The sequence below is a fragment of the Schistocerca cancellata genome, chromosome 9, assembly GCF_023864275.1.
Source record: "Schistocerca cancellata isolate TAMUIC-IGC-003103 chromosome 9, iqSchCanc2.1, whole genome shotgun sequence".
Lineage (NCBI taxonomy): Eukaryota > Metazoa > Arthropoda > Insecta > Orthoptera > Acrididae > Schistocerca > Schistocerca cancellata.
The window spans coordinates 138,272,846-138,299,786 of record NC_064634.1 but is presented as its reverse complement, the minus strand read 5'-3'; the positions used below and the strand labels follow the sequence as shown (position 1 = coordinate 138,299,786).

At 39.0% G+C, this 26,941-nt stretch overlaps 1 protein-coding gene across 7 annotated transcripts in view; it reads right to left on the bottom strand.

Moving 5' to 3' along the window:
* The window catches only part of LOC126101575 (cytospin-A), a 534,312-nt gene that overhangs the window by 34,273 nt on the left and 473,098 nt on the right, over positions 1–26,941 (bottom strand). For all 7 annotated transcript variants that reach the window (XM_049912225.1, XM_049912224.1, XM_049912227.1 and 4 more), the window contains exons 5-12: positions 26,439–26,597; positions 22,694–22,845; positions 17,192–17,432; positions 11,009–11,275; positions 10,700–10,888; positions 10,160–10,285; positions 9,902–10,045; positions 7,935–8,097 (exon numbers count right to left, since the gene is read on the bottom strand). In XM_049912225.1, the coding sequence (XP_049768182.1) occupies positions 7,935–8,097; positions 9,902–10,045; positions 10,160–10,285; positions 10,700–10,888; positions 11,009–11,275; positions 17,192–17,432; positions 22,694–22,845; positions 26,439–26,597 (1,441 nt within the window). The remainder of the gene's footprint in view (positions 1–7,934; positions 8,098–9,901; positions 10,046–10,159; positions 10,286–10,699; positions 10,889–11,008; positions 11,276–17,191; positions 17,433–22,693; positions 22,846–26,438; positions 26,598–26,941) is intronic.

Here is a 26,941-nt window from a genome sequence, read left to right as displayed (position 1 = left end):
TTATTCTAATTGTCAAATAAAAATCTCACAATTTTGTATTTGGGGGAAAAAAAAAATCAGAAAAATCGCCTGTGGTTAGAGATTTACGGAAAACTTTATGTAAAACATTATCCAAGAAGTGCTTACTATAAATTTGACAGCTCTGGGGTATACAGAATTAATTGTGGTCAAGTATTATATCAGCCAAACTAGCCACTCTTGTTACGCAGGGTTTAAGGAGCAACCTACCTCGGGACTGCATTTATCAGAAACCCGCCATAATATAGGGAGCATTAACAGAATGTGTATTCTCCACAGGGTGGAAGAAGGCAATGCTCTCAATTTATCAGAAGAGCTTCAAATTTATAAAGCCAAAAAACAGGTGCCAGCAAGTGTGCTCAATGGTCAAAACGCTGCTGTAAGTACTGCTATTTTGCTTTGTTCGACTATGTCTTACATTAACCCTAGCAATACCAAGGCATTTTCCATAACGCTATCACCAGAGAGTGGGGTGGGGTGGGGTGGGGTGGGGTGGGGGTTACTTTATGCCCACCTCACCCAATAACATTGAGCAAATAAAAAGTTAACTGTTCTTGAATTATATTAACAATGTACTTTTGAAAGAGGTATTGATGTGTGATCAGTGTCCAGCACCTGAAAATAGCTTTTAACGCACACTTAGCAATATCAATGTACTTTATGACCCCACAAAGAAATATAAGAAAATGCACATATAGAGACTATGATATGTAAGGCAGGCCTGAAACTGGAAATATTGAATACAACTTCCACTAAGAATAGTGGCATTTACTACTGAGATTTAAATTTTTTGATGAAGTTTAACTGAAAAATTTCAAACATATATGGAATCTGATAGAAGAATTCATTAAAACTAATAAATTTTTTTTTTCAAAATTTTAATATATAAAGAAACTGACTAGGTTACACTTCTTTCAAAGGGTGAGCATAAAGTATCACCCCTGCCCCCCTTTGGTATTGCAAGAGTTAATCGTTGGACACCTCACTTATGAATAAATTGCCTTCTCATTACTGAATATACCATGCTTTACATATTTGCTTATTTTCTTGCATTGACTGCATTACCCTTGTGTTAAAGTGTTACTCCTTTTGTTTATACGCCTATTTGACTATATAATCTTACTAACTGACTGGTCCAATATTTCATCCTCCTCTTTGTACGAAAGGCCTTCTGGCTGATAGGTTCTTCCAACCATTTCTCACCTACACTGCATTCTAGTGGCTATAGCAACAGAGGGTGCTGATTACTTCCTTAATTTTTTTTTCCATTCATTTGGTTTTTCCCTAGTTGTTTTATCATTCTTGTCTTATTTTGTTAGGTTTTTGTGTATGTTACTATTTTTTCAACAATCACTGGAAGAGTGCCTCAGAATCACATACTAACATTTAACCATTTCTTTTTTAACAATTTAAAATTTTTAAACTTATTTGTTTTAATTTATTACATTTCACAACGGTACGGTCAAAAGTAGTATCTTTTAATGTCTCTGATTGTTTTTTTTATTTGAAAACTCTCAAAGCTCAAGAAGTCAACCTAAGCGATCTACGAGTAAGGGGGCCACCGTCAGGAGGGCTCTAGTTTGGCGGTGAGAGGGATCCTCACGTCTGAAAATGTAGCCATACGTCAGCCGAGTGTGACCAATACCGAGTCTACGGAGGACAGTGGATTCACTGTGAGACACATGCAGGGAAGTTTGCCATGTGGTCGCGGTCTCCTTAATTGTTCTCAGTTTGTTTGGGACCATCAGGACAGATCAATCCGAGTTCCAGACTTCCAACAATCCATGGCGCATGAACGACCAAAGGTCCAGTTCTGGGACCCCAAATTCCAGAATCTGCATCCTCATGGCCAGCTTGGCCAACCAGTCAGCTCGTTCATTTCCTGAAACCCCAACATGACCAGCGGTCCAACCGAAAATGACTGGCCACACCACTTAATGGAAGTCAGAGACAATATCCTGGATAGTCGTAACCGGTGTGTGATGAGAGCAGCATTGGTCTATAGCCTGAAGGCTGCTAAGGGAGTCACTACAGATTAAGATACTTTTCCCAGTGCAAAAACAGACATGGCTCGGTGCTCATTTAATGGCCATCAATTTAGCAGTGAAGACACTGCAGCTGTCTGGTAGAGAGTGGAGTTCACTGCAACGTACATGTGTATGCACAACCTGTTTGTCTGTTGACTGTTGAACCATCAGTGAATACCACTTCCAAACCAAGATACTTCTCAATCACAACCCAAGAACAGGCGGCTAAAAATTGTGGGGTCAAAGGACCTTTTGAACGGAAGGAGATTTCAAGACAAATCCGGAGTAGGGGCAAAAGCCATGGGAGCAGATGCGATGTCTCCGTGACCAGAGGTGACAGTGGAGTTTTCACAGGGCTAGTTCAGAAGGTTCCTGTTGCAAGTTTGACCCCACAATAGCGAACGGGGTCCAGTATTCCCAACGTTGAGGGTAATGCAGAACCATATGCAAGACTCCCATAGTTAAAATGGAACTGAATCAGGGCTTTGTAAAGCAGTGGGAGGGTAGAGCGATCTGCATCCCAGACAGTGTTACTAGTGCAGCGAACTGCATTGAACTGTTCCCACCACTTTCGCTTAAGTTGATGAAGGTGGGGAAACCATGTCAGCTTGGAATCGAAGAATAGTCCCAGAAAGCAGTGCATCTCAACTACAAGAAGTAACTGACTGTCTAGATAAAGCTCTGGCTGTGGGTGGGCAGTACGACAGTGACTGAAGTGCATGACGTGAGTCTTGGTGGCTGAAAACCAAAATTCATGGATGAGAGCCCGTAACTGCAACTTTCGTATGGCATCCTGTAGGCAACACTTAGCAACAACCATATTAAAGGAGCAATAATAAAAGCAAACATTGTTGGCATATAAGGAGGGTGATATGAAGACCACACAGTCACCAATAGACCACTGATAGCCACCTGAGAGAGAGAGATTCTCATTACAGAGCCCTGCAGGACACCATTCTCTTGAATATTGGGGAGGGGGAAGGGGGATGTATGCGACAGGAAGTTCATGACAAAAATTGGGAGTGGACCTCAGAGTCTGTAGGTCAAAAAAGACACTGATGTGGTGCTGATGATGTGCAAAGGCAAAGGCCATCTGGATGGTGGACTCCAGGTGAAACAAATTATCAGCAGTGGAATGGCCTTTGCAAAAACAGCCCTGAGATGCAGCCAGAAGCCCCTAGACTCAAGGAGCGTCACAGCGGCTTGCTCACCACACATTCAAGCGACTTACAGAGGAACTTGGTAATGTTGACTGGGTGATAACTGTCCATCTGAAGGCGGTTCTTAACTGGTTGCAGTACCAGAACCAACATGCTTTCTCTTCACTCAGATAGGAAACCACCCTCGTTCCAGATCCGACTGAAGTGGACAAGGATGTGACGCTGATAATCAACTGAGAGCCCATCCACTGAATGGAGCATCATATGGCCCCATGTGGTGGGCAACAGCAGGTAAGCGCATTCACTCATCCAGTTGTTTTATGAGCTGAAAGGTGGGGTGGGGGTTATGAGACGCAGATGCGTGAGCATAATGCTCACAAATCTGTTCGGCAACAGTGTCTGGATCAGTACAAATGGAAAATCTAGGTATACCTGTGTTGGGGAGGTATGTGATCCATTGGCGGAAATGCACCATTCCCAGGATTCTTGCTTTTGTCATTTTATGAGGTAGTGAATGCAGTCAGAAAGCCATTTAAAGGCAACAAGATGTAACAGTGATGAGTGCCAAAAGAGTCAACCTATGATGCCTAATGGCTGCAGTGATCTCTGGGGTCCAACAGGGTATCATCTTCCAATGGCAGCATCCCGATTGCGATTGGAGTTAAGGTAGACAGCAGAGGTGAACCTATCCCAGTCAGAATTATGAAGAACCCACCTGGGCAAGGGTCCAGGGGAGCAACGCTGAGGGAGGGAAGAAGGCCAGGAAGTGTTCATTATCACATAGGTCATCATGGACCCTCCACTGAACACATGGTAGAAGACCAGAACTGCTAAAGAAGAGATCAATGGCCGAATAAGTTGTGTATGCCACACTGAAGTGTGTGGGGGCATGAGAGTTCAAGAGGCAAAGATCAAGCTGTGCCATGAAAGTTTAGATGTCTTTACAAAGGCCAGTGATCATTTACAGATGGTAAAATCCTGTTGTGCCCATGTCCGTACCCAAACAGCCAAAGCTTCCAACAGTGTAACAAGAGGCACAAGGTCACAGCATACAGTGTCCAGCACACACATACAAACCCCTCTTATAATCAGTACGATTCCCAAAATAACCTCGGTAGACATGAAGGACAGGTGTTCTAGTTGCTGGATACCGATGTGACGGAGCAAGCTGGAATAATTTTACTTCCCCTCTTGTTTTTCCACCTGCCTCCTTAAATTCGTTTTTTTCAATTTGAACTCATTACTATTAACATAATCTGTATTTCATAAAAAGAAAGGTTGGCCCTCAGTTTTAAAGAATATAACATGAGATCTAATTTTGTGCTTAGTTTTATGAATGTAATTGATTTTCTAATTTATTTCAACTATACCTAGTTAGTATCTTTTGTTATAGGGTGAAATCAGTAATTGTTTCGTAACTTAAATTCTACTGTTGACTTCTAAACAGATGTAAATTCTGTACTAATTATAAACATTTGGAGGAGCAACTACTAGTATTTTTAAAGGATCTATTTAGCTCCATTCGAAAACATGTTAGCAGAGCCGGCTCTTAATTAATTCCAAAGTAATTAACAGTTTTGTCCAAATTATTGTTTGTGTACTTATATTTGTTAATTTCATGATTCAAACAAATAATTTGGCTTAACCCTCGTAGTACAAGTAACAAGCAATGACAGTGACTGTTCAATTTATTTGAAAGACTGAACTGTGTGGTTAGGCTTTTACTGCACATAGATTTACAACAGTGAACTATTGTAGCAGTATGTGGATGTTCACCTGCAAACTATTAATGAGGCTTATGGAAAGTTAAACAATAGTGCACTGGCCATATTAAATGTGTATATGGTTGGTTGTAAGTAGTGAAAGTAAACTACGGTGAAACGCAAATGTGTACCTGTCTGCTACACTATTTACAGTAGTCAGTGTCCAAACTACCAACTTCATTTTTCAGCCTGTGTAGCAACGCAGTACGTCGACACCATAGACAACAAACGAAGTAATAAAGCAGGCAGAACCACAAACAGTTTCCTGGATGGCAGTACAGAATGCAGGATATGTGCTTAAAAGCTGCTGTAGCTCAGGGAAGTGGTGAAAAAACACATTACTATTCTACTGGTGTCAGGGTGTCTTAATACTGTGGGGGCATGAAGCTACTAGTGGGGTGCTGGTTACAATTCAAGGTCATGTACTGCCATCAGTCGAGACGTCAAAGGATTCACTGACATAGGTTCCCCAGCACCTTGCCACAGAGATCTGGTTCTTCAGGTGCCACAAGGATCTCCACCTTGGACACAAAAGGAGAACATGCAGAGTCCAGTGATGTGGTGGCCATCGGCATTTCTTACAATATGAGGATGGAGAAGATTTCCCTGAATTGGTTTCAGGGACAGAGAAACAACGAGAAGTTCAATGGCCAGCAGCCTGTGGTTCCTTCAGCCACCAGCTGGCATCTAGCTGTGGACCAGCAGGAACTGTGGAAGGAAGAGGCCCAAGGGACCTCTTCCTAACTAGAGAAGCCAGAGGAGGATGAGGTGCCTCCGAGTGGTGGATGGGGACCAGTGTTCCTGTCAGACTTGGAGCCAATGTTCCTGAACTGGGTGGAGTGGAAGCAGCAGAAGGGATCCCAAACTGCCCAGGATACAGGTATCAATGCAAGGTGCCTACTGTAAGAGACGCAACAGGCACCATCGACAGAGAAGGCAATGACATTGCAGCTGTAGCGTGAGACTGTGTAATTGGTCTGGGTTTAAGATACTTCTACTTTTTTCTGGCCTCTTGATATGTGAGCATGTTCAGTGTCTTACATGCCTGATTTTCTTCTCACACTTGAAAATAAGAGTCATCTGGTGAGCAGGGAGAACGGAGTTTGCCACAGTTTACACACATGGGGGTAGGAACACAAAGAACATTCGTATGCATTGGACGACTACATCCCTACATTTAGAGGTAGCAGTACAATGGGGAAACATATGTCCTAACTTCATAAACCTGAAGCTCCTCTTAGGAGGAGGAACATTGTGTTTCATGTCACACCTTGACCTTCTGAAGCATCACCCTCCAAAGCCAAGATGAAGGCCCTGATAGCAACTCCGTTTTCCCTTGATCCCCTATGGACACAATGGATGAAGTGCACACCTTGTCACTCTAAGTTGGCCTGCAGCTCATTGTCAGATTGCAGGAGGAGATCACAGTGAAAGATGATGCCCTGGACCTTATTGAGACACTTGTGGGGAGTGACAGTCACAGGGATATCACTTAACTTTTCACAACAAAGCAGCACCTGTGACTGGGCAGGAGATGGTATTTTAATGAGGAAGGAACAGCTCTTCATCTTAGACATGGCTGCAACTTTCCCGTATTTGTCTTCAATGTTTTCCATAAAAAATAAAGACTTTGTAACCAGAAAGGTGCCCTCGTCGATCCAGGAACAGACCAGGAATTTGAGGGAGGATTTTGCTCCTTGCCATCTAGTCCTGCATGCCTCTCACAGTGTGGCAAGGGAAGGGAATGCACTAGGATTGTATTTTCTTGCATCGTACATGGCCTTGCCATTTGAAACGATTTTTGGGACCGTTTAACCACAAGCAGGTGGAAGTTTAATTCATTTCATGTGCGAACTATCCGCCACAGTGCCACCCACTCTGAACAGGTGCGCAAGATGAAGACAGCACTGTGAAACTAGAAATCAAGACCAAAATTATGAGCGAAGTCCAAGCAGGGTCTACACCAAAAGAACCATCCAATGGAAACACAGAGGAGATAAGAGATAATCTAAGTGTAGGTTTGCAGCTCAGAAAGAGGAATCAATGTTGCAAAGGCTGGGGCCCCATGGTTGCCAAGCTTGTACTCATGAAAGAGTGGCGAGTCCCCTGGGGAGTTCTATAATGAATACCAGTCCAGTGTTTCTGGAGATTCCTGACATGTCAGCTAGCCTCTCAATACGTTGTAATCCCTCTAACATAAATAGAAACAATTATTAACTAGAAAAGTATTTTCTTTTTAATATATATGGTGTTAGAAATACAAAAGATCATCTGTTCTACTCTCTACCTTCCCTTCTCATATTTTTGTACCTAACGGGAAAACAGTCAACAACAGATATAAGAAATGAAAATGCCAAGACAAACTTCAATTAACAAAATGTGTAATAGACTACTACAGCATACAGTTGGCATTCCCACTCATTCTTTCCTGCATACTTCAAGGGTAAGTATCTTCAGAGTGCTACATGTAAATAACAGACAAGGGAACTTTGTTTACAGTATTTTTCTCATGGTTCAGTAGTAATTTATTGCAGGGTAGCATTAATATGCAACGGCAGTGTTAGTAACACACAAAGCAAATTCAGCAAATGAAAGTAGATGTGAACCGAAACAAAACTGAAGACACAGAAAATGAATTGCATTTCAAGGCAGTGGAGCCAAAGAGAATCCTGTTGTGGGAGAAAAAAGGAGCCACTGACTACTAAATGAAATGTGACATTATTAGTACTAGTGAAGAAGTGTGGATGATCTTTGATGTAAATGGTGACTCCTGTAGGCAAGATACACGAAGTGTAAGCACATACACTTCTCAGGTTTGTCACAGGATCGTACTGTGTAAATCCCACAATATTTCATCAATGCAACTAAATATGTCAAGCAGTTGCATCAAGGAAATACTGTACTGATAATTTTCTGTGTGAGCAGTCAATACAAATAGCTCTTGTTCCTACTGTGGTTCACATTACCTTTGTACTTCTCCAGCTGTGCTTCTATGTTTCGCACCTTATCCCTCAAGTTTTTGTTTTCCACCAACAGCTTCTTCAGCTCCTCACTTGCTTCAGTCTTAAAGTCGTTCGCAACTCTAACTGTTGTTAAGAGATCAGTCTGAAACTGCTGCCATTCTTCACTCTGCAAGAAAAAATTTCTCCTTTATGAAATCAGTAACAAGACACAATAACTCAGCTAACCACATGAGAAGATGTCACCAATGAGGAAGCCTGCAATCACACAGTTATAAAAAGAAGGATGGAATTTTTCACATGGCAACAAGTAATTAATTTATAAATGCTCCATTTCATATACAAGCAGTAGCAATGAGGAAATGAAGAGAACAATGAGCACGATATTTGCGGAGTGACTCTCACACTCTTCAGTGGAACAAGTATTGTTTTGAAACTTGTGGACTGTTTAGAACAGCGTGCCACACACTGTCTCAAATAAGCAATCTTGCCTTTGACAGGCAATGCTCTTACCAACTGAGTGGTATGAGGATTGTCTGTAAAAGGTCAGGTTTGAGGCTTGAGCCCCAGTTCAGCCCATAGTTCAGTCTATGTTGCACACTCAGTCAAGTTGCATACTCTCTTATAGAATTAAGGGCGCGTGTTGATTCATTACATTTTGGGAGTGCAGCTGCAGCATAAAATTCTAGCAACGACTTTATCTTTTTGTGACTTGGGGGTGAAAAAAGCAATTGAAATTCATTTGGTGAAAAATTTGACTAACAGAGGTCACAGTTTTAGTTTGGACAAATCCTGGGATAAATCACTTCTTTAATAAACTCGCAAAAATGTCACTTTGGAGCCACTAATAATGGTACATCGCCACTAATAATGGTACATCAATACACCAACATGGATCGACCATGTAGTTACAGATTCAATTTATGCCAACCCTTTGCCATCAATTAGTGTCAGCCACACTTGTGTATCTGTGATTGAAAACAATGGAAGGAGTACTATGGCCCCAGTCTGTCCGCTCACTTAGGAGATAGCGCTGAGATACCCAACCAATATATTAGAAGAAGAAGAAGAAACAAGTTCCTGAAACTGCACTCCCAAATTTTAATGGAGGAAGGTACACATCAAGAACAACTGTGTTTGCTTTCTTGCACCATATCAATTTTTTTTACAAGTTTATTGCTCTATTTACAATTATGTAGGTCAACTCGAAAGAAACTTACAAGCAAGTTTCACTCGAAAGAAACTTACAAGCACATTTCTGGATCACCTCACTGATCACTACAATTTAACTGTGTTATACTACAATTTGTGAGAAATTATAATGTGTAAAATACATGTTTGATCATCAGCTGCTTTTATTTAAACTCAAATATCAACCAGCTTCAGTCACATACCATCATCACAGATTAGGGTTAAAACAATTTAAGCGACTACATCGCATCTGTCACTTCTTAAATAATGGCCACATCTCATGTGTAGAGCATGTCATGAATTCCAGTACACAACACAGAACTTTTAGAAGCAAACATAGTTATAAGAACTGTAAACAGATCGGTACTGACTTTTTATCTTCTCTTCAGTACTGCTCTGTTTATGATTATTATTACTATGATTGCTTCTAGAAGATCTGTGTTGTGTACTGGAATTCGTGACATGCTCTACACACGAGACATGACCATTATTTAAGTAAAGACAGATGTCATTATGTGGCTTAAACTGTGTTAACCCTAATCCATGAAGATGGTCTGCGACTGAAAACCATCGCTATTTGGGTTTAAAATAAAACATGCATTTTATATATTACTTGACGGCTGTTGATAGTCACCTTCCAAAAATATTTAGAAATTATAATCCAGCCTTTACTAGATGAGAATAACAAAACATCTAATTTACTGAAAAGGATGGCTAACTGTTTAAATCTTGTGCTGTAGTTATGAGATAATACTGTTAAGTCCATCATCTACATACATTACCTCTTGCTGCCGTAACCTCCTTTCTTCTTCAAGACTCTTTTCCTGTTCAGTCAACTTTTGTTCAGCTTCACTCAAGTGCTTTTGACAGTCTGCTAAAACTGCCTGTAGTTGCTCTTTATCATCTAGGTAGCACTGACATTGCATCTAGAAGACAATGAATATTATTTACATTGCAATAACAGTTACATAAATTAAAGAAAATGAAATTTTTGGACCGTTATAAATGTAAAGAAGAAGATAAGGTCATCATAACAATACCTTAATATCAGAAAGAGATTTTTGCAAGACCTGCACTTCTGTTGACAGTTGTTGTTTTTCTTGTTTAAGACTTTCAAATTTGTATTCCAAATCAGAAAGTGCTGACTTTGCATTATTACGAGTTACCTGAAAATTAATCATAACTAGTTCAACTATTTCTATAGTGTACAATACCACAGGTCAATACATGGTAAATTAAAACATGAAACATTGTTGCTAAAAAAACTTTCACATGTTTTCTCAAATTATGTATGTCTCATTGCATCTAATATCTTTTGCTGTAAAAATGACTGTGTGCAATATACAACCCAGTGGTTATCTTCAGCACTCTCAATGACTGCTTAGCATAAGCCCGAAACATATTAATGGCTCTTAATGTTTATGAAAATAAATTTAATTCAAATCAAAACAATGTGTGGCAATAGCCAAAGAATGTTACCATTTACAAAAATTATGATTGAATAATGCTACTGAAAGTACAGACTCAAGAGTATCAATTTGTACTGTCCTTCCAAATTGTTTTCCTGTATCAGTACCAACCTTGCACTCCTCCTGCAAGTGCATCAATTGTTCCTCCAACCTAGTGATTTCACACTGGCCACGTAACACTTGTTCCTGCATTGTGGCTACTTGGCTCTCTAATGTATCCTTCTCTTTCCTGACATTGTCCAACATTTCTTCAACATCAGATTTGTCTTCCAACTCACGAGCTGACTCTAACTCCTCAATCTATAGAAAGATAATGTTATCAGACAGTGTATCCATTCAAGGTATTATCAATCGTGTAAATTCCCCTTAACAAGTCTTTCTCATTTTCTTACATATATTCATCTTGAAACAATTACATACCTTCGCTCGTGCATTTTCTAACAGTGTGGTGAGTCTCTGCAATTCAATGAGACGTGACGAGCTTTCCTGTCGAACCTCTGCTAATTCGCGCTCCAATGTGTGCCGTTCTGCTTGCACGGCCTCTAATGTTGCCTCTAGCTTACGTGCTGACTCTCGTGACTGAGCTGCCTCCTCCTGGGCAACATTGGTAGCTTGGCGTAGCTCTGCCACTTGAGTAGTTAATTCCTGCTGTTTAACTAAGAGGCAATCTCTTTTCTCCTGGGCAATCTAGGAATGAAACAGTTTGTTACATAAATTGTGTCACAACACTCCATCTTTTTAGCATTGACTTCCACACTAAAGGGTCTTTAACTACCAGCGGAGAGACTAGTCAGCAAGTTGTTCATATTTTCCATTTAAAAAGAATGAACTAGTACTGCAATTTTTTTCTGGAGAAAAATACCCACAAACTACAGATCAAAGATATTAATAATACCAATAAGAAATGAATTTCAAAAAGTTAATAAAAATAATGAAGATAATTTCCAGTTTCTGCAGAAAACTTCTGGATGATTACATGGTTGCAATCAGAATTTGAGGATCAAACAGAGGCCAGGGATATATGGTGTTTGTAGAAATATGGGAAAAATTAGAAGTATGTGGAATTAAGTAGACACAGGAAATGAAGGTACAGAAAAAGAGTGGAGGGAATGCAATGACAATCACATAAAGAAAGTGTTTAAAGAAACACAAAACTGGGAAATCTTACAATCAGATTACTTACAGGAACATAAATGTTATGCTCACAAGGTAACAACTACTTTTAGAAGTTTATCAAAGCTGGTATCTGAGTAGAGAATTAGTTTATGGCGGTGAAGCAGATGGTAAAAAAAGATTAGTTTCAAGGAACCAACATATTTGTTAGATGAGAAATATCCTTTAATAATTTTTTTTTCTCCTGGAGTAAGTATTTGTAACGTGACAGGCTTTGTTCACAAACAGAACCACACAAGGTAAACAGTGATGCAAACTACTGTAAAATTAATGCAGGTTTGACTTACATTATAATATGAAAGCAAAGAGAAGACAAGCCTGTGGAGTCAACAACTGATGGCGTAATAAAGAGTGTGGCTTGTGTGTATTAGGCAGCATTAAACCATTAACTGCCAAACTGTTTTCTTCAATCTGCATTTATTTCTGGGTTACTTGACTGATATAGAGACTAGAAAGAGGAAAAATGAAATAAACTACAAACAAATGCTATATTCTAATTGATCTCCAAATGGGAGTCATGGCATGCCACTCTTAACACTTTTGTTTGTTTTTTTGTGCCAGACAACAAAACATTCAATACTGGGCAGCTTGTTGTTGTTGTTGTTGTTGTTTTAGTCTTCAGTCCTGAGACTGGTTTGATGCAGCTCTCCATGCTATTCTATCCTGTGCAAGCTTCATCATCTCCCAGTACCTACTGCAACCTACATCCTTCTGAATCTGCTTAGTGTGTTCATCTCTTGGTCTCCCTCTACGATTTTTACCCTCCATGCTGCCCTCCAACACTAAAACTCCTCTTCTCCCCAATTCTATTCAATACCTCCTCATTAGTTATGCAATCTACCCATCTAATCTTCAACATTCTTCTGTTGCACCACATTTCGAAAGCTTCTATTCTCTTCTTGTCCAACCTACTTATCGTCCACATTTCACTTCCATACATGGCTACACTCCATACAAATACTTTCAGAAACAACTTCCTGACACTTAAATCTATATAAGATGTTAATAAATTTCTCTTCTTCAGAAACGTTTTCCTTGCCATTGCCAGTCTACATTTCATACCCTCTCTACTTCGGCCATCATCAGTTATTTTGCTCCCCAAATAGCAAAACTCATTTACTACCGTATTTACTCGAATCTAAGCCGCACTCGAATCTAAGCCGCACCTGAAAAATGAGACTCGAAATAAAGGAAAAAAAATTTCCCGAATCTAAGCCGCACCTGAAATTTGAGACTCGAAATTCAAGGAGAGAGAAAAGTTTTAGGCCGCACCTCCATATCGAAACAAAGTTGGTCCATTGTAATATGAGACACAATTTAGGTCGAATGAATGACGATACAGCTACAGTAGTTTGGTTCGAGTTGTAAGCTTAGCAGTTAAGCTTTACCAGGTAGCCATTGCTATGCGTCCGGCGCTCCGTCAGTATTTATACGGGTATCCTTCCTTTTTCACGTGATTCGTCTGGTTTGAATCGATTGCTTATTTTGCTTTGATATGATTTTGATATGTTAAGTGCCGTTTTCTTTGTTATACGTGTTTATGCCACTCTAAGCTGAACATGCATTACTGTACTGTGTCATGCACTGTTTGTCGCATTCTGATAGTGCGTGTTTACGGCCTGTCGCCGCTCGCGGTATGGCTTGCTTTTGTGCGCGCTACCGCCGCTTACAATTGAAAAAAAAAAGAGGAATCGTCTCATTATCGAAACAATGGCAAGATACTGCTATTTGTTGTTACTTACACAGCTGCTTTCTTTGATAATGATCAACATGTACCAAATAATAGACTGCGTATGATAGAACATGTTCTGAACGATAGTTAGGCGAAAAGTTTTCTTCGTTTGAAAATCTTTGCGGCCGCTTCTTTAGTACATTAAATTCTGCACAGAAATTAGTCATCTTAGATTTAAAAATCTAGTCAGTTGCCCTGCTTCATTTCTGACTGTATCACTATTAGGCATAAAAATAATATGAATATAAACATGACACAATACGTACATTCTTCCGCGTTTTCTGTTGTCCCGCTCTAGTTTCGTAGTTTATTAGGCAGACAGGATTTAAATGAGATAGCAGAAAACACGAAAGAATACATGGCAAAATGTTTATATTTGTATTATTCTTATGGTGAAGAGAATAGTGCATGTGATTCACATTTCATCAGGTTCCTATTAGCAACCATCTCTTCTCACAGGTAGGGAAAAATTCAGAACGTACAGTTGGCCATATTGACAAACATCCCAAACAGTCTTGCCAGTCGTATTTTCGTAGTACATTGAAATTCTGCTACATTCGAAGATGAACAATACGGAATTTGTATTTACTTCGTTGGATAATGTATGAAAATGGCCGAAACTCGGGACGGAGAAAAAAAGCTCGTCTTCCACCTTTTTAAAATTTATTTATTGACGCAGAGGTTTTGGCGCAAGTGTTTATCTTTGTGTCTACAAAGCATGCCTGTGTAGCGCTACATATATTCGACGGCAGAAGTTAGTTGTGGCGGCACCTACTAACATTTTTCAGAACTTCCGCTTACTTTGCACTCGATTCTAAGCCACAGGCGGTTTTTTGGATTACAGAAACAGGGAAAAAAGTGCGGCTTAGATTCGAGTAAATACGGTACTTTAAGTGTCTCATTTCCTAATCTAATACCCTCAGCGTCACCCGATTTAATTCGACTACATTCCATTATCCTCGTTTTGCTTTTGTTGATGTTCATCTTATATCCTCCTTTCAAGACACTGCCCATTCCGTCGAACTGCTCTTCCAAGTCCTTTGCTGTCTCTGACAGAATTACAATTTAAATCCCTACCCTGAATTTTTCTTTTGTTTCCTTTACTGCTTACTGAGCCACTTACTGCACACAAAGTACTACTTTACTGTGAGCTTATTGTGAATTCCATATTTTCTTTGCTTCCCCAATTTTGTGCATTCAATCATGTGCCTGGACCCAGAAGCCTGGAATTCAACTGGAACACTTGAAGTGGATGCCTTTAGTGTTGATGGACATCCTGCCCTTTTGGGATCAGAGGCGTCAGATGGCTGAGCAAGATATTCCCTTGCCACAAACCTTCTGGACTGGAGCAGTGGAATATTTTCATTTGCGAAGCAGTGTATGATGTAGGTGCTGACCAATGCTACAGCTTTTGTGTTGGTGAACAATGGGAAGTACAATTTCTTACCTTGAATTCTCACATAATACTTCTGCAAATTCCAGTCCAATTTGTCCATGCCTCCCATGCTTGTTTTACTCTTCCATAATTCCTGGCTGTGTAACTTTTACTTCTTGATTCTCAGCTTTGCTCCACCTCTTTACTTGGCTTACTGAATGCATTGTATTATGGTTTGTCAAGAGTTTAAACACAACAGTTATCTTTCCACATTACTGCAATTATCTCTGTGTTCTTGTCAAATCTATAGTCATAATTTCCTATCTGTTCCTTTTTCACACTGTTCTCTCTTTCTATGAAAGTTTATTCATTCAATTCATTCAGACATTTTCAGTTGCCCTTATTCTCATTTAAGAGAGCTCTTTTACTAAACCGAAACTCATGAAAAGTTGTCAAAATAAATTTTGAGAAATTTAGGAGATTGCAGAACAGAAGCCATAGTCAGTACAGCTGATCTGCCAAGTCATAAAAACGAAACATCACTTGAGTCTTTAGATTTTCCTTCACAGACTGACATACAATAACACTAACCACTTCAGGAACAGCACATGGCCTGCTGTTTGAAACCGAATCTCACTGGTTTCTCACGAATGAATTGTTTTGGATAATGATGTACATAATATCGAACCACCTGCTTATCAATGCTCAGGCTATATACATAACACAAAAAACTTCAGAATTTCATGAAATTTTGTGCAACAGTCCACCAAAGGACGAATTTTGAAAAGTTTACCCCCTTTTGTTAGCGGTGATTATATTCAGCTGTGTATTGTCATTTAGTGAACGTGGTGCTGGATTTCTAGATATCTGCCGCAGCTTGTACACTGTCTTACAAATTTTGTACCAAAGTCTTCACCTTAATTCCAATGTGACTATTCCTCTGGAGGAGCACGACATCCAGTGAAGAGCAGTATACATAAGAACTTTTTAAGCATTCCTTGGGTAACTCAAAGCTGTGATTATTCTTCTGTGTAGCATGTCAGACACTTTCGTCACAAAATTCTTCAAAGTACTCAACTGCAGACTTTCCTGTTAATGCTACTATCAAAACGTATTTGTTCTGTTCAGTTCCTATTATATTGGGAAATATTTTATTGTAAGTCACATCTTGCACAGTCCAAATAGAAATGGTATTATCTCTCATTTTCTTTTTGGGATGGCCTGCACTTTTCTCATCCTTCCTTTCTTCACTAGTGTGTACCTCGAAGGTACCTAGTGCACCAGCTGAAAGACTACCTTCCAATATATTTTAGTTGATATCATCAGTCAGACATTTCATCTACAGTATCTGGATGTCAGTAGTCTCTTTTACTTTACCCTCATCACCATAAGAAGCCATGAAATTGGTGTTATTTACAATTTCCTCAATTTGTCTTATCAATGAGTTTTATAGCATTTCATTGTGCCTGGGGAGGAAATAGAAATGAAATGCTGTTTTACGCAGAACCTGCCTTGAGCCCCAAATGGGAACCAAAATTCAGAGAGCCCAAATGGGAAAATAAACCTTGGAAATAAATAACTGTTAAACTACTTTTAAAACCATTTTCAGAAAATGCCAGTATACATGTGCTGTAAGTTATTTATATAATTCTATAACTCACACAGTTTGGAAAATTTTCAAAATATCAGAACTCTAAAATAGGTCTCATGGCAGTTGCGTTAAGCCCACGGGGAAGGCAAATTATCACATTAGGACTAAAATGCATGCACCCTGGAGAGGAGGAGACCGAATTTCAGTACCAGTTTAGTTCTCATAGTTCTAGCCTTTCAAAATGTATACGGCCCCCATCAGAAACAAAATTCTTTTTTTATGTTGTAAGTGACAAGCCATGCAGATAAGCAGGTTCATGTGCATTTTCTCTGCAGTAAGCTCCACTTTGTCAGAAGGAATAAATGATACCAAATATTTCAAACTTTGTTCAGGAGACTAACAGTAAAAAAAGAAAGGGGGGGGGGGGGGTGCTTACAGTATTAACTTTTAAATGATGCTGTAAACCTTAGTTTGATAATGCCACTGAACTACAAATTTTACATAGTTCACAGTGAACAATGTGAAAGTACAACCCTCATTTACCACTCCATTCATTTTTCAACACATCTAGTCCCCACTGCAGCACCCCTCTGATCACAAATGGTAGCAGGTAATATTTCTGGTTTGCAAACCACTTAAAATCGCTCCAAGTGAACAGATATTCCCCAAAAACTAATAAACATTTCATTGCAATATTGATCATCAGATGCAAACAGAATAATGTTCTCTTACTTTGAGGAGGTCTAATAATCTGTCATCATGGACAACTTCACCGGGCCCACCCCGCAGCAGCATTCCCTGCAAAGCTTCAGCTTGACTCCGGCTGTCTTCCAACTTTTCTGACTGCTGGCACAGATATTCCACAAGAATGTGCTTGTCTTCAACCAGACGTTCATTCTCAGCCTGCAGCTCCTGAAGCTGAGATTGCAAGTCAGAAAGCTCCTGAAGAGTTGCCTGCAGCTCTTCATTGGTGCTGAAACAGTACATACATTCAAATAATATGAAGTGTTCACCATTTCCAACCATCATAGATATCACATTAATTATTCATATTAAAGTTAATACTTTTCAATTATCAGTGATTTCAGAGCACTAAAAGGTACTGAAGTTATACCTGTGCACAAAATATGTCTCTGTAAACTTAACCACAAATTAACTTTTGTATTATTTCAAGTCTTATACATCAGTGCACACCTAAGAATTACGCAGAGAGGGCTCAATGATGGTCCCCTCTGGAATGGCTGTTTCACACTATTCCGAAAACAGCAAGAGCTGACAAGTGCGAGTATTACCGCACAATCAGCTTAACAGCTCATGCATTCAAATTGCTTACAAGAATAATGTACAGAAGAATGGAAAAGAAAAATCAAGGATGCACTAGATGACAATCAGTTTGCATTTTGGAAAGGTAAAGGCACGAGACAGGCAATTCTGATGTTGTGGTTAATAATGGTAGCAAGACTAAAGAAAAATCAAGACATGTTCATAGCATTTGTCTATCTGCAAAAAGCATTTTACAATGTAAAATGGTGCAAGACGTGCAAAATTCTGAGAAAAGTAGGGGTAAGCTATAGGGAGAGACGGGCCATATACAATATGTACAACAGCCAAGAGGGAATAATAAGAGTGAACGACCAAGGACAAAGTGCTTGTATTAAGAAGGGTGTAAGACAAATATGCAGTCTTTCACCCCTACTGTTCAATCTGTATATCGACGAATCAATGATGGAAATAAAAGAATTAAAATTCAAGTTGAAAGGATATCAATGATACGATTCGCTGATGACATTGCTATCCTGAGCGAAAGTGAAGAAGAATTACATGATCTGCTGAACAGAATCGACGGTCTAATGGGTACAGAGTGGACTGAGAGCAAATCAGAGAAAGACGAAGGTAATGAGAAGTAGTAGAACTTAAGAAATTCTGCTACCTATGCTGTAAAATAACCAATGATGGACGGAGCAAGGACATGAAGAGCATACTAGCAATGGCAAAAAACCGCATTCCTGGCCGAGAGAAGTCTTCTAGTATCAAACATAGGTCTTAATTTGAGGAAGAAATTTATGAGACTATACGTCTAGAGCACAGTACTGTACGGTAGTGAGACATGGACAGTGAGAAAACCGGAACACAAGAGAATTGAAGCACTTGAGATGTGGTGCTACAGACAAATGTTGAAAATTAGGTGGACTGATAAGGTAAGGAATGAGGCGGTTCTGCGCAGAATCAGAGAGGATAGGAATATGTGGGGAAACACTGATAAGGAGAAGGAACAGGATGATAGGACATATGTTAAGACATGAGGGAATGACTTCCATGGTACTAGAGGGGCCTGTAGAGAAAGACAAGAGATTGGAATACATCCAGCAAATAATTGAGAACATACGTTGCAAGTGGCACTCTGAGATGAAGAGGTTAGCACAGGAGAGGAATTCATGGTGAGTCACATCTCAACAGTCGCATGACAGATTTGGGGTGGGGGGTGGGGGGGGACATCTCATTAGTTACGTGATCTATCCATCTAATCTTCAGCACTCTTCTGTAGCACCATATTCGAAAAGCTTCTATTCTCTTCTTGTCTAACTATTTATTGTCCATGTTTCACTTCCATACGGGACTACACTCCATACAAATACTTTCAGAAACAACTTCCTGACACTTAAATCTATACTCAATGTTACCAAGTTCCTCTCTTTCAGAAACGCTTTCCTTGTCATTGCCAGTCTACATTTTATATCCTCTCTACTTCGACCATCATCAGTTATTTTGCTCCCCAAATAGCAAAACTCCTTGACTACTGTAAGTGTCTCATTTCCTAATCTACTTCCCTCAGCATCACCTGATTCAATTTGACTACATTCCATTATCCTCCTTGCTTCTGTTGATGTTCGTCTTATCATCCTTTCAAGACACTATCCATTCTGTTCAACTGCTCTTCCAGATCCTTTGCTGTCCTACTCCGAATTTTTCTTTTGTTTCCTTCACTGCTTGCTCAATATACAGATTGAGTAACATCGGAGAGAGGCCACAACCCTGTCTCACTCCTTTCCCAACCACTGCTTCCCTTTCATGCCCCTCGACTCTTATAACTGCCATCTGGTTTCTGTACAAATTGTAAATAGCCTTTTGCTCCCTGTATTTTACCCCTGCCACCTTCAGAATTTGAAAGAGAGTATTCAAGTCAACATTGTCAAAAGCTTTCTCTAAGTCTACAAATGCTAGAAACGTATGTTTGCCTTTCCTTAATCTATCATCTAAGATACATCGTAGGGTCAGTATTGCACTCTGTCAAATTCTTCACGCAGTATCATATCTCCCATTTCATAATCATCATCTACGTCCCCTTCCATTTCCATTGTACTGCCTTCAGGTAAATTGCCCTTGTATAAACCTTGGCCTTTCTTATTTCCCTTATTTGCTTAGACCTGAAATCTTGATAGTCATACAAGTGTTCTCTTCTCCAAAGGTCTCCTGTAGGCAGTGTCTGTCTTACCTCTACTGATACATGCCTCTACATCCTTACATTTGTCCCTTAGCCACCCCTGCTTAGCCATTTTGCACTTCCTGTCCATCTCATTTTTGAGATGTTTGTATTCCTTTTTGCCTATTTCATTTGCTGTATTTTTATATTTTCTCCTTTCATCAATTAAATTTAGTATATATTTTCTCCTTTCATCAATTAAATTTAGTATATCTTCTGTTCCCCAATGATTTTTACTAGCCCTCATTTTTTTTAGCTACTTGATCCTCTGCTGCCTTCACTATTTCATCTCTTCTATTGTATTAATTTCACTATCTCCCTAATACTCTCCCTGAAACTACCGACAACCTCTGGTTCTTTCAGTTTATCCAGGTCCCATCTCCTTAAATTCACACCTTTTTGCAATTTCTTCAGTTTTAATTTACAGTCATATCCAATAGATTGTGGTCAAAGTCAACATCTGCCCCTGGAAACACAATTTAAAACCTGCTTCCTAAATCTCTGTTTTACCATTATATAATCTATCTGAAACCTTCCAGTGCCTCCAGGCCTCTTCTGCGTACATAACCTTCTTTCATGATTCTTAAACCAAGTGTTATCTATGATTAAGTTACGATCTGTGCAAAATTCTTCCAGGCAGCTTCATCTTTCATTCCTTATCCCCATTTCATATTCACCTAATACTTTTCCTTCTCTTCCTTTTCTACTATCGAATTTCAGACCCCCACGACTATTAAATTTTCGGCTCCCTTAACCGTCTGAATAATTTCTTTTATCTCATCAAACATTTCTTCAATCTCTTCATCTATCTCATTTTGTATTTATAACCCTGTATTCACCTGACCAAAAGTCTTGTTCCTCCTGCCACCTAACTTCACTAATTCCCACTACATCTAACTTTAACCTATCCATTCGCTTGTTAAATTTTCTTAACTACCTACCCGATTAAAGGACCCGACAGTCTGCGCTCTGATCCGTAGAACACCAGTTTTCTTTCTCCCGATAACGACATCCTCGTGAGTAGTCCCTGCCCGGAGATCTGAATGGGGACTATTTTACCTTCGGAATATTTTACCCAAGAGGATGCCATTATCATTTAACCATACAGTAAAGCTGCATGCCCTTGGGAAAAATTACGGCTGTAGTTTCCCCTTGCTTCTTGCACTTTGCAGTACCAGCACAGCAATGGGTTGATGTTACAAGGCGAGATCAGTCAATCATCCAGACTGATGCCCCTGCACCTACTGAAAAGGCTGCTGCACCTCACCAGGAACCACACATCTGTCTGGCCTCTCAACAAATACTCCTTCGTTATGGTCACACCTACGGTATGGCTATCTGTATCGCTGAGGCACGCAAGCCTCCCCACCAATGAGAAGGTTCATGGTTCATTGGGGGGGGGGGGGGGGGATTTCTGTCATAGCTGCATATAATTTTTAATGTCGACTGGTTTGGAACGCTTCCATTCTTTTCGTCCCCTTACCTGCATCTCTAATGTTTGACTAACCCAATATAAACGGCACATTCAAAAAGCTTCTTCAAACTATGTAAGACTTCTGAATGTTCCACTGGAATTATGTAAACGTCAAAGATTACAGATGCAGTAAATTGTTTGAAAATGAGTGCAGGCATTTGAAATTAGACACCATTAAAATTTAAAAGGAATTGTGACAGACACATAAATAAACAATGAATCCAGCACTGAGATAGGAACATAATTTGTGCCTAAGTAAGGTGTTTCAGCACACTGTTCAGTGCAGATGTTTTTGGAGACAATCTGTGATGCTCAAAGTGGTCAGTCATAAGATTGAGATTGTGTTTGGCTATGACATTATTAAAAGGTACCCACTGCTGACATCATCTTTGTAAATGTTTATTTTTCTAAGTTTCTAACAATTGCGTACTTTAAAAAATCTACAACAGATTATTGTAAATGTTTCATATATTTTCTGGAACTTTAATTTGGGAAGACTGGGCTTCAAATCTCTGGCAATCTCATTTATATTGTCTGTGATTTCTCCATATTGATTAAGGGGAAACTTCTGAAAAAGTTACAGGTGATTTCCTCACAGTCTCTGTCTTATCCAAGATCGTGCACAGTGTCTATTAAATTTATTATGAATTAATACCTTTCCACATGATTGTTCAACAAAGGTTAACTTTTGAACCACGACATTTATGCAAGGGTACTAGATAGCTAATAGTTACCTCTCTCAAACTCTGCTAAACGCCTACAGGTTAGTCTACAGAGAGCTTTTCAAGAGACTATATTTTTATTTACGTAAGAACATTTGTAAAAATCTAAAAGTGACTGAAATAGCATACAGTACACACATTCATGGGGAAAAAAAAACCCTGCTACACAAACTTTCTAGGCAGAAAATTTCAGTTATGCAAAGAAAAAAAATTAAGAATGAGATTTTCACTCTGCAGCGGAGTGTGCGTTGATATGAAACTTCCTGGAAGATTAAAACTGTGTGCCCGACTGAGACTCGAACTCGGGACCTTTGCCTTTCGCGGGCAAGGCCCCGAGTTCGAGTCTCGGTCGGGCACACAGTTTCAATCTGCCAAGAAGTTTCAAAAAAAAAAAAAAAAAAAAAAAAAACTTTTTTAGTAGCATGTGGCCACTTGCTTGCCATTACTTACAAAAATCATCAGGAATTTCATTCTTAATAAGCAGACACTTCTCTGAATTACTACTCTCTGGTAGTGAACCCTAACTCACTACTGAATTAAACTTTAATTACGCATACCTATAGTGAGTCTCTTCCATTTGCTGGATACGATCCTGTAAACATGCAACAGACAGTTGGCTGGCACTGGAAGCTGACTGCCTGTCCCATGATGGAATGGATGTTTCTGGTATTGCTGCATCTGCTGTATCCTCCACTGGTAGTTGTAGGTCCTAAAGGGGAATATCAAATTAAAGACAGTGCTGATCTGCTCTACACTACACTTCACACTTTACAAGTACATAAAAAATACAAAAATTAAATTTTATTGGTTTGTTCATTTCTGAAATTATTGTCTTCTCATTACATGAAATGCTTGAAGAAGAAGATGAAGGAAGCCTATGTGTTCATGGATCATTAAAATATGATCACTTCTAAATAACCCTGGTCTCTTGGTACATGTAAAACAGGCCTGGCAAGGTGTGGCTCGAGAGCCATTATCATGCAGTTACTGCTCCCCCTCGAAATTTATTTGCATTGTGATGTCATGAACTCGCCACAGCCTTCAGTTTGCTGTTTTAAAAGTGATACCTGAAAGCTTAGGCTCTTGCATATTCACTGGTATGTTGAGCCATTTTGGTCTTGACACTTCTTACAGACCACTACTGTACTGCGTCATGGGGAAATTAGTTACTAAATTAATTTTTTCAGGGTGATGATTATAGCTTTCACTACCCTTCATAACATGGGAATCCTTTGTTTCTGTGCTCCTGAGACATTTACCACAATTACTGCCAAAGCAGAGTTTCACACGTGTACTCAATAGGTTTTTTCAGACTGCTTTAATCTCGCTACGAATCTGTCACAATTGCTAAGTGAGAAAGAAATTTTAGAAGCTCTCGAAGAAAAATTCAATGGTTCTGGATCAAAGGGACATTTTATCTGAGTGGGAACAGTCTGAAGGAGATTCATATTCATGTAAGCAGCAATATGCTACAATTTTTTCATCGCTAATATTGTAGCTACAGATACTGATGCACTAATTAATACTGAGTTCTGTCTTATCTGTCTGTATTCATCAGAATACTTGTTGCCAAAACAAGCAGGAAAGAAACAAATAAGTATTGGCCTGATTGCAACATACCTCTCTGCATACCAGAATACTCCAGGCTTTACCATACAAAACACAATTATATGTGAAATCGCTCAATAACTCACCTCTCACCCTTTTTATGATAGTTGTAATGTATGAAAGAACTTAAGTAAATATGAAAAATAAACCTTGAAACTTAGTCTTTTTGGTATGTATTATTAAGAATTCGTACTGTATTTACAAAATAAAAACTAAGGACTTTTAAGAAATAAAAAATTGCAAATTGATACTTTGCCACAGACGTTATCTTGTCACAGGCGTACTATTTAGTTAAGGTTTCCACAGCCCTTGCCATTGCTGCCAACGTAAAGCATCTCCGACTATTGGCACTGCAGTATTGAGTTTACATACAGCAAACGGTGTCTGTTGCCAGTAATGTGTGTAGTCGTACCCCCGCTCTATTCTCCATGCCTGAGGTGGGGATAGCCTTATCCCTCTCACCCTAAATGTCATGCAGCTTGAGTGGCCCTCTTAACTGCTTTGGTCTTCGACCTATGCATGCAGTCTTTTTGTCAACTTTTTAACTTTGTGTTAATTTTGTAAGTCTGAATTTAATTGCCAAGACAAAAATAAGGATTTATAAGCACCATAATTAAATCAAAGGATAAAATAAGCACTTATGAGGGCTTTCATCGCACAATTTTTTCAAGTACTTCTAAGAAACATATGAACCTTGTACAATTTTTTGCTTTCCTACAAATGAAGTATGATCATGGAACAACTTCAATTTGTTCTTTTTTCTTGTTTACTATTTTCACAGTATTCCCTTTTCTTCTCCTCATACCGTCTTTTCATTTCTTCTGGCCATGTTGTTCCCAATTTCTTATTTCTTCTGCATAGAAAGGCTTCTAAATTTAGTATTTTATTCTTAAAATGGTTTCTGACTTATCTATGAATCTTTGATGTTTCTTTCTTGTCATTTACTTATTTCTGTAATCCATGCTACTGTCAATTTCTTCTTCCAAAAATACAATGTTGGGGGTTTTTTTTTTTTTTGGTGGGAGGGTGTTCCTCTTCTGATTCATTTGGTAGAGATGTCCAATAAAGATTATCTCCTTTTACTCATTACTTACAATATTTTCTCTATATTTTTAGAGCATTTTTTGTTACTACTCATTTTCCAACCATTTGGAGTTTCTATTGCATCTGTTATTTTTCTAATAATCCACACTGTAAATACCTCTACTCTGTTCAGCTTATAGTTCACTGTTACATGTTCACATCCATATAAGCAATCTGGTCTTACTGCTGTGGAATAGTGTTTTACTTTTCTTTTTCTACACATGCATTTCTTGTTATAGATTGAGATACTTCTTCCATAAATTTAACTTTACATACTGTATGTGTTCACAAATTGTGTTTGCTAATTTTGCTTTAACACCAAATTCTCAAATGATTTTATCTATTGTTTCTCTGTCTACCAAATCAAACACTTTCTTGAAATCAATAAATTTTGCTATTATATGTTTGGTGCATTCTCAATGAGTGGATTTCAAATTGTTAATTACAAATACTAATAACAATAGTAGTTTTTATATAAAAGTATCAGGGTAACACTCTTGCAGTTTTGTTAAATAGATATGGGGAGAGTCACATCTGAGAGCACACAAGAAAGAATGGAATAGTAACAGTGTCAAGGATTTTGCAGTGCACCACGCACTTAGGTGCAAATCAGCCAACATCTTATTTTGGCTAGGATCTTAATCGTTTTCCAGTTTCAAGTAAAATACGTCTATTAATATCTGAAGTGCATTACTGTACAGTATACAGTGTTTATTTACCGCAAATACACCATGATGGCATCTAATTTTTGCACATAGTAACGGTAGCTACTCACAATCTTATAGATGCTACGCTTTATTAGTTCACAGCATGATACTGCAACGGACATTATTAGGGGAAACTGCAATGTGAGGCAAGTGGGTAACTGTCTCACTGCTTGCTGAAGTTGTTAATTCATGGCCACACTAACCTCATCTTGCCTCTCTCAGTGAAATTGTTTTCTCAAATGTATTTGTAAGGTACCTACTGTCGAGATGGCATCAGAAGATCCTTGACAGCTCGCAGCACTGTTGCTGTTTTCAACCACAAAGTGCTAATGGCTGCAGGTAGTAGCTGACTACAGATCTCTCGACAACTCTTAAGCACTGCCGTGGAGATGTTTAGAAAATCACTTTTGTTGTTGTTTGAGGTAGGTATGCGAAGATGCTGCACCCAAACAACTGCAACTGTCAGGGATGAACTCATGTCAACTGAAGTATATGGCATTGCTCAAACATGTGTCATAATATGTCTACTACTAAACAGCAACATTACTGGCTCAGCATGAGAGGGATATAGAAGTGTCATCTAAAATTGGTATTTTCTTTTATGAAAATCCTGAAATTCCCAGAAATTTCCATGATTTTTCCAGGTAAAATTTAATTCCTCAAGAATTCTAGGTTTGGCAGAAGAATCACCAACCTGATATATACTGCATCCTTCTGGAGAGCGGCTAAGAAACATGTTTATGCGACGTTGATCAGAAAACTCCTAATTATTCTTACAGGATGATACAGTACCCTGAACCCAATACAAAAGCCACAGCACAAGTTTTAGAATACATGGAATATAATGTGACCCCAGCCTAAAAAACCCTCTACAAATGGAAAACGAAAACTTTTTTATACTCACACTGGCAACCATAGATGCAGGCGCAGAACTATGCTGTCGAGCTCCAAGGAGTAGTTGTTGCTTCTCAGAGTCTGAGAGAGGCGAGTGTGCAACACTCAGGAGCTTTGCTTGCAAGGACACATTTTCTGCTCTCAATTGCTCCATTGTGGAATGCTGTTCCTGAAAATAATGAATAATTACATGATGAAAATTTCGATTCTTATAAATAACAGAACGTTAGCAACTGAAAAGTCTTTTAACCTACTAACTTGTGAATGACGAGTATGCTAAGTGAAACTAGTTCCTCAGATTTGACCTCTACCATTATTAGAGCCAATGTTGTCCCTAAGTGATACAGCTAAACTGGGTCAAAAAGGAATTTCGCTCTGGTAAGTGGTGGGACCTTAGGAGGTGAGGAAAAATGTTGCCAGTGACAAATATGTAGCTGCATGTGGGAAGTCAGAAACAATCATACATGAATGCATAAGGCAGGGGACAATAGTAACAGAGCCATAGAAAAATTA